General features: G+C 36.3%; 1 protein-coding gene across 1 annotated transcript in view; it reads right to left on the bottom strand.

The window, feature by feature from the left end:
* The window catches only part of FANCC (FA complementation group C), a 79,607-nt gene that overhangs the window by 44,393 nt on the left and 21,577 nt on the right, over window positions 1–13,637 (bottom strand). Inside the window, exon 4 of the mRNA XM_071424811.1 lies at window positions 12,344–12,438. Within this exon, the coding sequence (XP_071280912.1) occupies window positions 12,344–12,438 (95 nt within the window). The remainder of the gene's footprint in view (window positions 1–12,343; window positions 12,439–13,637) is intronic.

Raw genomic sequence — 13,637 nt, 5'->3', positions numbered from 1 at the left:
ATCCACAAAAAAAAGGTGTGGAAAAGAGGGATGAATAAGTTTAGAAAGAGTGGATGGATTGTAAGATGTTTCACTTTTACTTTAAATCTGTGAGTTACATAATTTCTAGAAAAATTATAATCTTAAATTTATGCTTTTTTCAATGAATGTATGCACCCATTTTTATACTTCCAATAGGTACACATTGCAAATACTGCATCTAATTTACAATGATATTTAGGAAAAATTACTTTAATCCCTTTGGACTTCCTAAGTCTCATGCTGTTATATGTTTAAGGGGAGAAAATTGTCCACTGAACTTCTTAGCAAAAAAAAGCACAAAATACACTTATAATGGTAATACAAAAACTGCTGGTCGCAGTTATATTAAATTGAGCAAAAATATCTAATGCCAGTAGAATTTCTTCAAATAGAGACCTATTTTTGTGTCTCAGTAACAAATCATTATTCTTTACTAGAGCCACCTGGCAAACCTAAAGTGCTCTGAGAAATGTCAGCTGGCTAGCAATTTGTGACACTTGCTGTTAAAGCTCAAGCAGCCTTGCAGGAAAGCAGAATCCTTGGTTTCTCATTTTGTTCTTTGACATACTTAGCCTTTGTTTATTTCGACCCCGAAGCTGAGAAATCCTTTATAATCATGTTAGCTTGGCATTGTTAAAGAATTACATTTGAAGAAGAGAGGTCTGTTTTTTCCCAGCCCGTTCATAATATCATTCTATTTTCAACCAGAAGACTACAGGAATGCTTGCAAACTTGAAAACATTGCTAATTCTCTTACATCCTACCAATGCAACTGTCTATAGGTGACCAGAGAAGGTCCAAATAAGCTTAAAATGCTGATTCTCAAAAGAGCTAGTGAGAAGACTAACTAACTATCTAGATGTATAATCTTCAAAATGTTCAAAATTACCAAGAACTCCCTCTGGCTAACTTTACAAAAGTGAAAGAACAACAGAAAAAAGAAAATACTGACAGTGAATCAGTAAAACTTCAAGATAATAAGTATTAGAAATAGTTTATGTCCTATATATGAAGAAATCTTCATTCTAAAATGTTTTCCATGTTAAAGAGATCCAGCCCCAGTCTCTTCTTGTATGAGTAAGTTTAACATCTTTTATCACTCTCCCATCCTTTATGAAATAAATTGTTTTAGAACCTATTCTACTAGAAATCTCGAATATATACTATCACTGTATCAATTACTCATCTTTGATTCATCGGTCAATTCCCATTTTCAATGCAGGATTTCCCCTCACCCATACTTAACCATACCTAAGACCCTTGGGGTCTTTAACCTTTAACAGAACTGTACATTAGCAAGTTTAAGAGGCAGATATGTCAAATTTCAAGCAAATACTGCTATAAGATGTGGGTTTTCTAAGGTGTGTACACCTTAGGAAGTACACTCACTTCAACAGGATAAAGTCCTTGGTATCTGGAACACAAATTAATTGCACAAAAGGGCAGAGAAAAGTGCCTGAATCGCTCTTTACTCCCTTGGGGCACATTGCAAAGCAAGCCAACTTGATTATTAAAATTCAATTTTAGCTAGCAATTTAAAATTTGAAAAGTCTCTTATCACATTAAGAGTTCATTAAGTCATTAGGCTTTAATTAATTATGTCAGATCTTAAACACATGTCTACATCTCACGTAAGTCCTCTGTCCTCTGTTTTGATTCAAATGAACATTCACTTTGAACTATCTGTTACTCACTGACACTTAAGACATTTCTTTCAAGCTCATTCACACACTTGATTCCACATATGGCTAATTACAATGTAAAAAGTCATCTATCAAAATATATCCTTTCATGCACATGCACTTAAAAATAAAATTAAAATTATTTGTCCTCAACTGCAGCTGATTTACACACTCCAAAAAAGGCCTGTAAATGCTATGTAACAATTTTCATGACACCAAGTTTAGCTGCTTAAATCTATTCCATTAAACTCAGATTCCAAATGACTATATGTCAAATATCAAGGCGGGGAAATCAACTTTCAAAGGAGTAAACTGGCCACAAGGTTAAAAAAACACAAGAAAGTTCCCCTTCATTATGGTTGGAGAAAAGGTATTGTGCTAATGGCTAGGGAGAAAATAAAGCATTTTACAGAAACAGCAAAACCACACTGGGCATTGAAGGAAAAAAAAATCAGGAGAATAAAAAAAAAGATGAAAAGCTTTTAAATTTAACATAACACAGCATTTAATGTAAGGCCAGAGGTTTTTTCTTGCTGCAAAAACCAACAAAGGTTTTAAAGTAATATATATTTTAATAACAAAAGCCGCAACAGAGCACAACAAACTTTTTAAAGAGCCCATAGATAGTACATTATATACAATTTAGTTCAAGCAAAACTGATTTGGTAGGTAACAGCTGACAGAAGCAAGCAGCCAAAAGGAGGGGTGATGGAAAGCTATATTTTTTCAAAATTAAAACCCCTTAATGGTCTGTGGAATGCTGTTTACTTCAGCTCTTTTTTACAACCACTGTTGCATGGAGAAGGGATTGACTGAAACGTCTGCAGCCTGTGGCCACCCACACTATGGGAAGCACTATGATTAAAGAGAATGCTACGTTGTTGTATCTGCCAGCAGTCTGTTCCATGCTGTAATTATTATACTAGCCGTCTTCTTATAATCTATTGCATCTGTTGCATCTTGTGGCAAGACCCCAGTGTAAGCACTGTCCAACAAGAAAACCATTGAACCTGAACAGCAAGTTATTTTTAATGTGCACAAATGGTCTGAAAACTGGATACTTTAAATACATCTCCTTAAAGTTTATGAAAACATTTTGCCTTACAGGATAGCCAGTGACACAGAGAAAGCAGATCTACCACTGAAATATTCACTTTAACCTAACTACTTAAAGATACAGTCTGACACATCACCCATTCACCCCAAATCTTCACAATGAGCTAAGATGTTGCATCAGATCTTAGAAGCACAAAAACTGTGAATTCTAGGTAAGACATGTATCTAGAAAATACTAATATATCAGAATATATCTCTTAATATTGTTATTACATCCACTGTATATTTCTGATGACCCTATGACTATAACTGCTCCATTCCTCTATAAGAATATTTAATAGTGAATATTTAATAGCAACAGCAACTTTGAAAATAAAAAAATAAGTCCTAAATACCAAAATAAGTAGCAGTTCTCTAAGCAGAAATTTTATTTTGAATTCTGATCTCTGCATTAAGTGGTAAAGGAGTTCAAAACTTACACTACATGCATTCTCTTGATTTTTTTTTTGCGTTTTATCACACAAAATCAAGCAGTACAACACTATTGTGCACAACACATATCTGTTATTGCACTCTTCTCTAACAAATGGTAAAGGCAGCCTTTACCATTTCAACAATTTTACCAGGAGTTGGCTGCAAATGTTCCTGTGAAAAGCACAGACTGTCTACTGGCTGTAACTATGAGATATTGCACTAAGCAGCGTGCCACCACCTAGCAAAAGAGGGAAAAAGGATATATCACAAGCAAGGCTGAATGAAAACAATCAAGGACTGAGTAAAAGCCCATTTATCTCCAAGCACTCCAGACCACTTTGAGGAAATGCCTTTAGACCCTCTTACATACAAGCCGTTGATGGAAGGCAAGGGTAAATTCCATATATAGTGATTGAGGAAAACTGCTACAAAGACTCCTGTAGGACCAGTGAAAAACACAGAAAAAATTAATACAAAAAGTATAAACAAGATACATACTTTAATCACCATCAGACATCTTTCATCTGAAGGAACACTCTATGATCTCTGCAGTGATCAAAGCTCCTGATGATTATTTGCACAGGTTAGAGGAGGAATGACAACGCTTTTCCAAACATACCAAAAAAGCCATAAGATCCGTAAAACCACAAAACTGAGTCTCAGAAAGTGATTAAGTAACTTTGAACTACTTTGGCCTCCAGGAGACTTAACATTTTCCATTTGTCTCTTGGATGCATGCCTCCTGGAACACAGACGTCCATCTCCCCACAACTGCCAGGGAAAACCAGATCCCCTGCTCCACGCCTTCCCATCCCTCTTACACTGACATTCCCTTCTGATTATTTTGTGTTTTATCATGGTAAAATATTGCAGTGATATTATCAAAAAGGTAAGAAATAGCCCAAAACAACAATTAATCTTAGTCCAAATACTACTCAAATTGTTTTCCCTTTGGAGAGGAGAAATGTATTGTAATAAAACCCTGCTAAAACCTATGCTCTATGACACAGATTCTCTCTCCTTTGACTTTCTCAGTAATAAATAGCAGGTGAAATATGTTCATATTTTAACTCAGATATCTCCGTTCAGCTCTTAATCTCCTTCTTTCAAAGTTGTCTAGATAAGAAGGATAATATATGTTTCTCAGTATGTCCTCTAGCAACTCATAAGCCTTTTAATAGACATATTACCCATATGTGTCCTTAAAGTAGTACTCTTATCTCATAGAGACATCCTTTATTATAAATCAAACACTATTTTAATAAGTCTTCCATCAGATGATCTTGGGGCCCATATCCCCTGTGGAATGACAATTCACAAGTGATTTAGGCTCTTCCTAACATAAAAAAGCAAACTAAAGAACAGATATTGAGGTTCACTCTAATTTGAGCACTAGATATTTTCTTTATGTTACCTGAAATTCCTTTCTCCTAGAAAAATGTGAACTTGAAGACTTTCTTCTATAAGAGTTAATTATTAAAAGAACATCTTTCAGGAAAAGAAGAGAAAAGCTCTTTACATTATGTTTGGATTACTTCTAACATTTGTCCTTTCCTAACAATTTCTAATGTTTTCCTAACAATCTGACAAAGCGTGCATACAAAAAAAAATAGTAGGTAGTGAGTTTGAAAGATGGCAAGTATATTGGCCCCAAAATCAAATCAACATTCTTTACCTAAGAAGAGAATATTGTAATTCCAATTCCATGTACATCCTACATAGCATCGCAGAATGGTTTGGGTTGGAAGGGGACCTTGAAGATGATCTAAATCCAACCCACCCATCCACCATGGGCAGGGACACTTTCAAGGCATTTGGGCCTTGCCTGAGCTCCGCTGCAGCCGTGCCTGTGCTGGCCATGTACCTTGCTGCCCTGTAGCCTGAGCCCTGGCCATGACTTCACAGCCAAACCTTGGGCCTGCCTCGTCCCTGTGGGCCTGGTGTGGCAGTCACTGGACTCACTGCTGACCCTGGTGATTGCCACTGGACTTGCTCTATATTCAATTTCACTAGGTGTCACTAACAAGTCTTTTCAATTAGCCTCTCTATTGAATAGCCCCAGATCTTACAAGGATTAAGAGTTGACCTATATCTACATTTTGCCTCACCAAATGCTTATTGAATTTTCCAGCCAAAGGCAATTCTGTTGAGAGTCTGAATTTACCTTCGTAAATGCAATAATTAGGAGCTGAAAAGTGTTCCATTTCTGAATTTATTTACCGACCTTTTGGCCTCAACTGGATTACTATTATTTAAGATGAAGCTCTATTTTCACAAAAAAAAAAAAAAAAAAAAAAAAAGAAACCACACAAGCATCTTACTGCATGAACTGAGGTCAGTGGATGATTAGGATTTCTTATTTTTGTTTATGTTAAGCCCATGACACAAACAGCAGAATTTTCCCATTTTAACTGACATGACTGCAGTGATACCATCTCTGGGTTTTTTTATTTGCAAAGATGGTCACCAAAAGTGAGGATTCTTCTTCATAAATTTTTTATTCCATTATGTTTTGAAAATCTTTCAAGATCTGCACATATTGCTTCTTGAAGAGCTTTGCACAAGAGTACACTTAAGGATGGTTCAGGCCACTTGATGAAGGATATTCAGAAGACTTTTTATACAGTGCATCCATATGCATGATATTCTTAGTACAATCTGTCTTGCTCTACTCTTCTCCATGTGTGTTATGCCTGTGCAAAACCCTTTGTGCTTGTTTCACTTAGCTCAGGAATTCTGCTTCTTTCAGAAATTACTTGGAGCTTCTGACTACATGCACTTATTTATATGCAGCTTTCCCTATGGTGAGGGCTGAACTAGGACTGTTTTTCTAAAAGCAAGCCTGATGTTATAGAAAGCTTAATATCTAGCACCAGCCAGAAACTTCCGTTTTTGTGTCATTATCACATATTTTCTTCTTATATATTTAAATGAATAATCTTTCATTGGTCTTGGGTTGGCTTTGTATATTGCCAAAAAACACACCAGTTATTCTACAGAACAGGTGGCCTTCAGGAAAGAGTCACAGAACATCTGGGCCTCTCCAGGTTTGTTCTGCACTTTGAGTACTACTCTACTGAACTGGAATATTTTTTTTTTTTGGTCCACTGTCCCAGCTTCTGGCAAAAGTTATTCAGTTCCATCAGGTACTTTAGATTGGCATGCCCTTTCAGCTCACCTTTCTTCCTCCCTCTCTGTCAGATTTTCTTTCATAAGTGGCCCTGACAAAATTAGCATTCAATTTTTCCATGTTTAGCTTTGACTGACATAGCCTTTTTCATTTTCTTTTGGCTCTGATTGTCCAATTGGTGCTTGATGAATACAACCAATCACAACTTTGGTCTATATCTGCTAACATGTAGCTCACCACTTGTTCTAAATTCTAATTTACACTATGATCTATTGGCTGTAAGTCAGCCTTTAAGTTTGTAAGATTGGCGTTTGTTGGACCCAATTCTGATGGCTTATCAGGATGGTTTATCAACTCAGAAATGACATTAAAGTCTGCATTTCCCACCCTCTCCATATGGGTGAAGTTTTCATGCCTATGTGGCATGAAAAATTGGATTAAAATTTTCATGAATGTTAAGAACATTAATAATAGCATAGCATAACAATAAAATTTCTAAAAATACATTGTTCCAGTGCTTCAAGGCTTTAACCAATCATAAATTATCGGAATAACCTAAAAAAACTCCAAACATAAAAAATGCAATATGACAAAAGGGATCACTAGCCTGTAATTATTCTGAATCTCTTGTGTGTTCAGAAGAGCCTCCAGAACAGGCAACCATTAGCAGCAGGAAATATAGAAAATGTTCTTGTTTCCTTTTTTATAAGACATGCTTATTTGATGATTGCTCTTAGGAAGGAAAGAAAGGAAAGGAAAGGAAGGAAGGAAAGGAAAGGAAAACTTTCAAAACAGAATAGCTGAAGACAATGTATATGTACAAGAACTAATTCCCAGTTTTTATTTTCACCTTCTGCTCCGGTGAGACCCCACCTGGAACACTCCATCCAACCTGCAGTCCCCAACACAGGAAGGACATGGACCTGTTGGAGAGAGTCCAGAGGAGGGACATCTAGATGATCAGAGGGATGGAGCATTTCTCTTGTGAGGAAATACTGAGAGAATTGGGGTGAGCTTGGAGAAAAGAAGGCTTTGGGGTGACATAATTGTAGCCTTCCAGCACCTGAAGGGAGTCTACAAGAAAGATGGAGAGACTTTTTATGAGAGCATGTGGTGACAGGACAAGAGGAAATGGATTTAAACTAAAAGAGAGTAGGCTTAGATTTGATATTTAGAAGAAATTCTTTACTGTGAGGGTAGTAAAGCACTGGCACAGGTTTACCAGACAAGCTGTGAATGCCCCAACCCTGGAAGTTTTCAAGCTGGATGGAGCTCTGAGCAACGTGGTCTAGTGGGACCTTTCCAACCCAGGCCACTCTACAGCAAGTTTAACAAATTATCAGCAACCCACCGTATGATACTGCCTTTTTATCAAAACACATGCAGGAACACCCGGGAAAGGCCACCACAGCATTGCATTAGGTGTAGCAGCACCCAAGTTAGAGCCCTGTGCAGGCAGGGATGCACGGGGCACACAGCGGCGAGCGCTCAGGGCAGAGATCGTCATCTCCCGGCTCCGAGCAGCGCCGGCTCTGGCAGCAGACCGCGCCCGTGCTGCTGCACCAGGGAATGCTGGCTCCTAACCAGAGGCCACACACAGAAGAATGAGCAGCTTGTTGTTCCCCACATCACGGGGAAAGTCTCACACCCACAGGAAATAAACTCGTGAAAGCAGCAGCAATTTAAAAAGAGGTTACCGAATGAATGAAAACATGGGAGCAGCAAACCAAGAAATACGATGAGAGACATGCTACAGATATTCAGAACAGATTGGTTAGTTTGTCCTTTAATAATACAAATGAGCTACTCGGAAACCATGTAATAGGAAAATAGGAAAAACAAAGGAGTGGAAATACAGAAAAACCTGTGCTGTTCAGAATACTACTTGTAAATTTACAACAGTGAGAGGAGGAGGAAGTGAGAGAAAAGAAATAGCTGTTTCTTTTTACTCAAGCTATTTGCAATGTGAGATTTTCATTGTAAGTACCTCAGAACCAAGGTTTGAGGTGTTCACATGTAAACTATTCACATATACTCTTTAAACAAGACATCCTTGGATAGAAAGCCCTAAGTGCTACAACCCCATATTTTAATAAGCAGTCACTATCAAAGAAAGTGAAAACACAGGTAGAATTCTTCTACATCTGTGGAAAAATTATGGGCAGAAAAATTAAAAACTCAGCTCAACTGAATGCACTGTGAATACAGCAAAGATAATGAAATTAATTTTCTTATTAGTGAGGATCCTGAACTGTTGCCAAAAATGTCAGGAATCTTAACGCACGATTCTCATTACTGCAATCAACATTAGAAACAAAGAGTCGAAACAATGCCACACAATGAGGGCAGCAGGGAAGTTGGCTTCTAAATTTGAGACTATTATTAAAATAAATGTTCAGTTTTCCTTGGAAGCGTATTTATTAGAATGCTGTGAAACAGAAAACTGCATACATATTAATAGAAAATTAGTATATGCGTACCTGTATGTGATAGGAAGAATGCCATCTACTGGTATATAAAAATATACACCACTGTTTCTAAGTTAGCAAACATGCTAATAATATCATAATAGGCAACAATGTTGTCATTACTATGTTCTACAAACAACAGTGTCCAGTTTTGAACTTTGCCTCACATATTCAGCATACTGTAATTTAGCAAATACATGTCAGCCATGTATCCTACAACATAAGCTTCTACCCATAAAACAGACAAAGAAGCAAATACAATTGTCTTATTTTAAGGTCTTCAGACCTTACTGCAGCCTACCAGTATTTAAAAGGGGCTTATAAGAAAGATGGGGATAGATATGGCCATGCATAAGATACAGATTTTCAAAAGAAAAGCAGTATTAGAAATAAATTCCAGAGACATAAACAATTCATAACCATAGCTCATAAACTGAGAGCACAGAAGAAGGTGTGGCCAAGTTAATAAAAAGGAAACCTGCTTCGAAAAAGCTTTCACTTGCAGCAATGTGATTTCAAGAGTAATGTGCAGTGAAAGGAAGCTGTTCTAGCCACATCACGGAGAATTCTATTCTAAAGTCATACATACTTCACAGCTCCAAAAATCTCTGCTCAGAGAAGGCCAGCTGGAGAAACTAACTTTCCTAGAGACTGGTTTCACCAGGTCATGATCGTTTTTATTAGTGAGACATCTGTGGCAGCATGTATCTTGGCTTCCTGTGCTGTGCTTGGCTTTACAAAAGACCAGTGTAACCTGGATTCCAACACTAAGGCTCAGAGTCATAAACAAAACAAAAAATATCTACCATTTTAAGTAGCATCTAACCCTAAAAACAGTCTACATCGCACACTTTATTTAAATATCACTAAATGTCTTTTCACATTTTATTCTTTTAAAGAACTTACTGACCTGCACACTCTTAGTTTCAGAAATGGAGTAATAATGCATTTCAAGTGGGTAGCTACCCTTCTTGCCATTAAAAACAACACAGCTTCTCTATGACAATGGCAGGAAAGTTAAAAAGTAAGCCAGAATTAAACACATTCAACATTAAATACATTTTTTGCAACTTTGAAAATGCAATTTAGTAGCTAAAAACAAAAGTCTTGAGATCAGCCCTGCTATCAATGATCTTAGCTAAAGATGCACTGAATGGCCCCAGTACCCCCCAGGAACTCACACCTGCCACCAACAAAAAAAGCAAGGTGTAAAGTCACAGTTAATGTACACAGCTATTAAAAGAAGGGGATGAAGAGATTCAACACTAACTTGACCAAATAATGTAATTTTCTAATCAGATACGACTTTGTATTTTGTTTGTTTTTTAAAATATAAATCATTATCACAGATGGCAAAAGAAAACCCTCAAGAGTAGCAAAACATTTAGTTTAGGTTCTTCTGTAAAAACAAGCATGATAGTCCTTATTGTACCACAATTGCTGGTGACTAGAATGACAGTGATGATCAGGAAAGGGAAATAAAACCACTTTCTTCAAAAAGTTTTGTGACGACACCCACTGGGCAGTAAAAAACTGAGAAGAAATTCTACTAACTCTAGAAAACAATTTAATAATACCCTTTCTTTTAATCCCAACTGCTGTATTCTCATGTGGTGCTGCATTCACCTTAGACAACCAGGTAAGTGCTGAACAATAAAAATAGGGAGTAAGATATGTTTGTGTTTTGAATTCCTCCATGCCCTCTTTCCCGAACCTTTAGGTTAACTCTTGATGCATCAAGTTACAGTGGCTATTACAGGTGACTGAAACACACAGAGTAGGTGGAAAAATTTCTGCATATTACAGGGCAGTTTGAACCAAATACTCGACATGTTAGTTTCAATACAAGACAAAAGCAGCAGCCCCATCTCCATCCATCTCCAACTGTTTGTTCTTGCTTATCTGATTCTTTTTCCTATATCAGCATCAATTCAGTTACATGGATCACATGAGTCAGACGTTGTAGATTAAAACAACTGAAGTTTTTTCTTCTGTCTGTAGTAGACTGTCTGGGTACAACTCTCCCTCACCACTGAACATCACTAATGCACATGTTATTAATATGCATCATTAATGCATCTGTATGTGCTATGCTACTAAAAAGCAAAATGGACAAATTTTGCTCTGTTTAGCAACTAACTGCATACTACTGTGCCTCTCCTATTTCATTACAAAGAATACAAGGAATCAGCAAGACTACATTTGGAAAGGCAGAGGGGTTTTTTGAGTCATTTTACTTCGGTATTCAAGCATTGCCACACTTTGAATTAAAAGTATACTAACCTCAGTAAAAGCCTCCTGCAAAACATTAAAGACAGGAAAAAAATAAGGGTGATTTTACTCAGCATTAAATTGTTCAAATTTTCATGGTAAGTGGTACAGCCCACTAAACAGGTATATACAGGTACCCAAGGCCACCTAAAAGACTGTGAGAACATATTTCTAAGACTACTGCTTTTATATCAACAATAGCTGTTTACTATTTCTAAGACTACTGCTTTTATATCAACAATAGCTGTTTACTAACAACAAAAATGTGCATTGTCATCATCATCAATTATTTTATAATAATTTGTACATCCTAGTATTACATGCATACCTAGATAATATGACACACAAAATAAACTAGTAAGTAAGAAATTATCTACCTACAGAAATCTAGTAATATCTTCAGCTTTAGCAGAGCTGTACATAAATATTGATTAGGCTGCTACATTCCCACAAGTTGTGAGGACTAAAAGATTTTTAAAAATTCCCTTTATATTTTCTACCACATTTTTACATGGAGCCACGGAAAAATGAAGGACACAACAGAACTGCACCCTCAAATTAGTCAGCCATGCAAAATATTAAGCAGCAATATGCTGCAAGCTATTTACATGCTGATGCGCTTTGTTAATTCAGTGTGGAAATACGAAAAATATGAACAGATGTGCCATGCAAAACTCTAATTTTGGGACTAAAGTTAGATATTCATTATTCATTAAGCCACTAAATATAAATCCACACACAAGCACTGCCTCTTCCCTCTCTGACTGTCTTTGAAAAAAGTTCAGACACAATTAAATTCTTCATAGGCAGGAGATTAAACAAAACCAAAAAAGAATAAAAATTACAGAACAAATATAAGTTGCTTTCTAAACAAACCATGACATTTTTCCAGGTTATGTATTTTATCCTAATTGAAAGCTTCTTTATTTTTAATAGCAACACTTGCTTCCCTTCTGATTTGAGGTTGCTGCTCCTTATTCAAGGATACTAGATCTGGTGAATCTAGGAAGAGCATCAAAACTATCAAACGTAAAATACCTCATCCTTTTCAGATTTAAAATGAGACTAACACTGACTGTGTTATAATTAGAATCATATATTCTTCAACACAATATGGATGCAAATTGTGTTTGAAGCAGTTTCTTAAATGACAGAATGACAGTGTATCCATGCTATAGATGTAGAACCTTTAAATCATCATTTTAATTCAAAGCAGTCCAGGGAAGGATTCATTCACTTACCCGTATCCAGCTGTTGGCCTTCAGTTCCACAGCATTCTGTGGTTCACTGCTGCACAGACAGCATAAGCACCACATCAGAGTCTTCTGGCTTTCATCTGCACGGAAAAAAGGAAATAAAGATACACTTAGAGGGAAAAGAAAAACCCAAACAAAACACAGACGGAATTACACACAACAATCTCTATTCATCCACAAAATTCAGGCCCTAAATATCAGCCTCAACTCATGCTGCTCCTATTCTACCAGATTCATACCACACACTTAACTTTAATCACTATATACTTCTGGTGTAATCATTTCCTTCAACAGCAGTTTAAAAGGGACCAAAGTTCAGAATCTATACAACAGTTAGATGATCTTAAGAAATTTGCAGGACCTAGTAATTCACTCACATAAATAACACCTGAAGCTACTTTCAAGGAACTTTCAACACAGTAAATAATATCATTAATAACAGAGAATAGTCTAGTGTAGTAAAATAGTTTATTACATTGTGTCTAAAGCTTGCACAACTCAAGTATGCTCAATTACAAAAAACTAAAGTTTGTGAAGTATGAAATCATTCATAACTAGAATATAAATTACCAAGTTCTCTGTAAAAATAGAGAAAGTCTCCATGCGTCAGGAATATGACATTTCTGCAGACAGCAGAATAGCTAAATGATAATGCAAAAAAATCCCATTCCAATTTTTTGTTAAGGATCAGATTGGGTTTTACTTAATTCTAACCCACTGTTTGAAATTAGCTCTCTTCTTTAAGAATCTACTACAAAATGAGCACAACTCTCACTGCTCAGATGAACAGAAATTATAGAGGAGCTGATTATCTGAAATAAGCAGCTGAAGAGACATTTAACTCATGAGTATTTCACACAACTTTGTTTTCAATAGGCTTTGGTGGCTTTTTCCCTAATGTTCTTTGGCACATACTAAGATGTTCTACAGTGAATTTAATGCCAGAACAAAACTGTGTGATTGAAATTCTGAAAACCACATGTAGTTCAGATATAATGTTCACTTAGTAAGCAATAAGCTTCTTGTTAAAAATAATACAAGTAAGCAATACTATCAGTTTTAGACATTATGTTATGAGACAATTTGATTATCAAGCTGAACAAGTAAATTCTTTTGTTTTCTCTGTATTTGTTATCCAGGATGCAATAAACAGTATTATTTAGAAGTGTTTTGTTGAGAAAGCCTGAGGAAAAAATAAAAGGTCCATTAAGTAATGCCTGTATTTTCACCAGGTGACCAAAGATGTTAACACTGATTTAAACCAGTATTCCTCAATAAA

This window comes from Agelaius tricolor, unplaced genomic scaffold, assembly GCF_023055355.1.
Source record: "Agelaius tricolor isolate 1412-34295 unplaced genomic scaffold, bAgeTri1.0.p SCAF_4, whole genome shotgun sequence".
NCBI lineage: Eukaryota > Metazoa > Chordata > Aves > Passeriformes > Icteridae > Agelaius > Agelaius tricolor.
The sequence above is the reverse complement of the archived record's forward strand: the minus strand, read 5'-3'. Positions and strand labels throughout refer to the sequence as shown.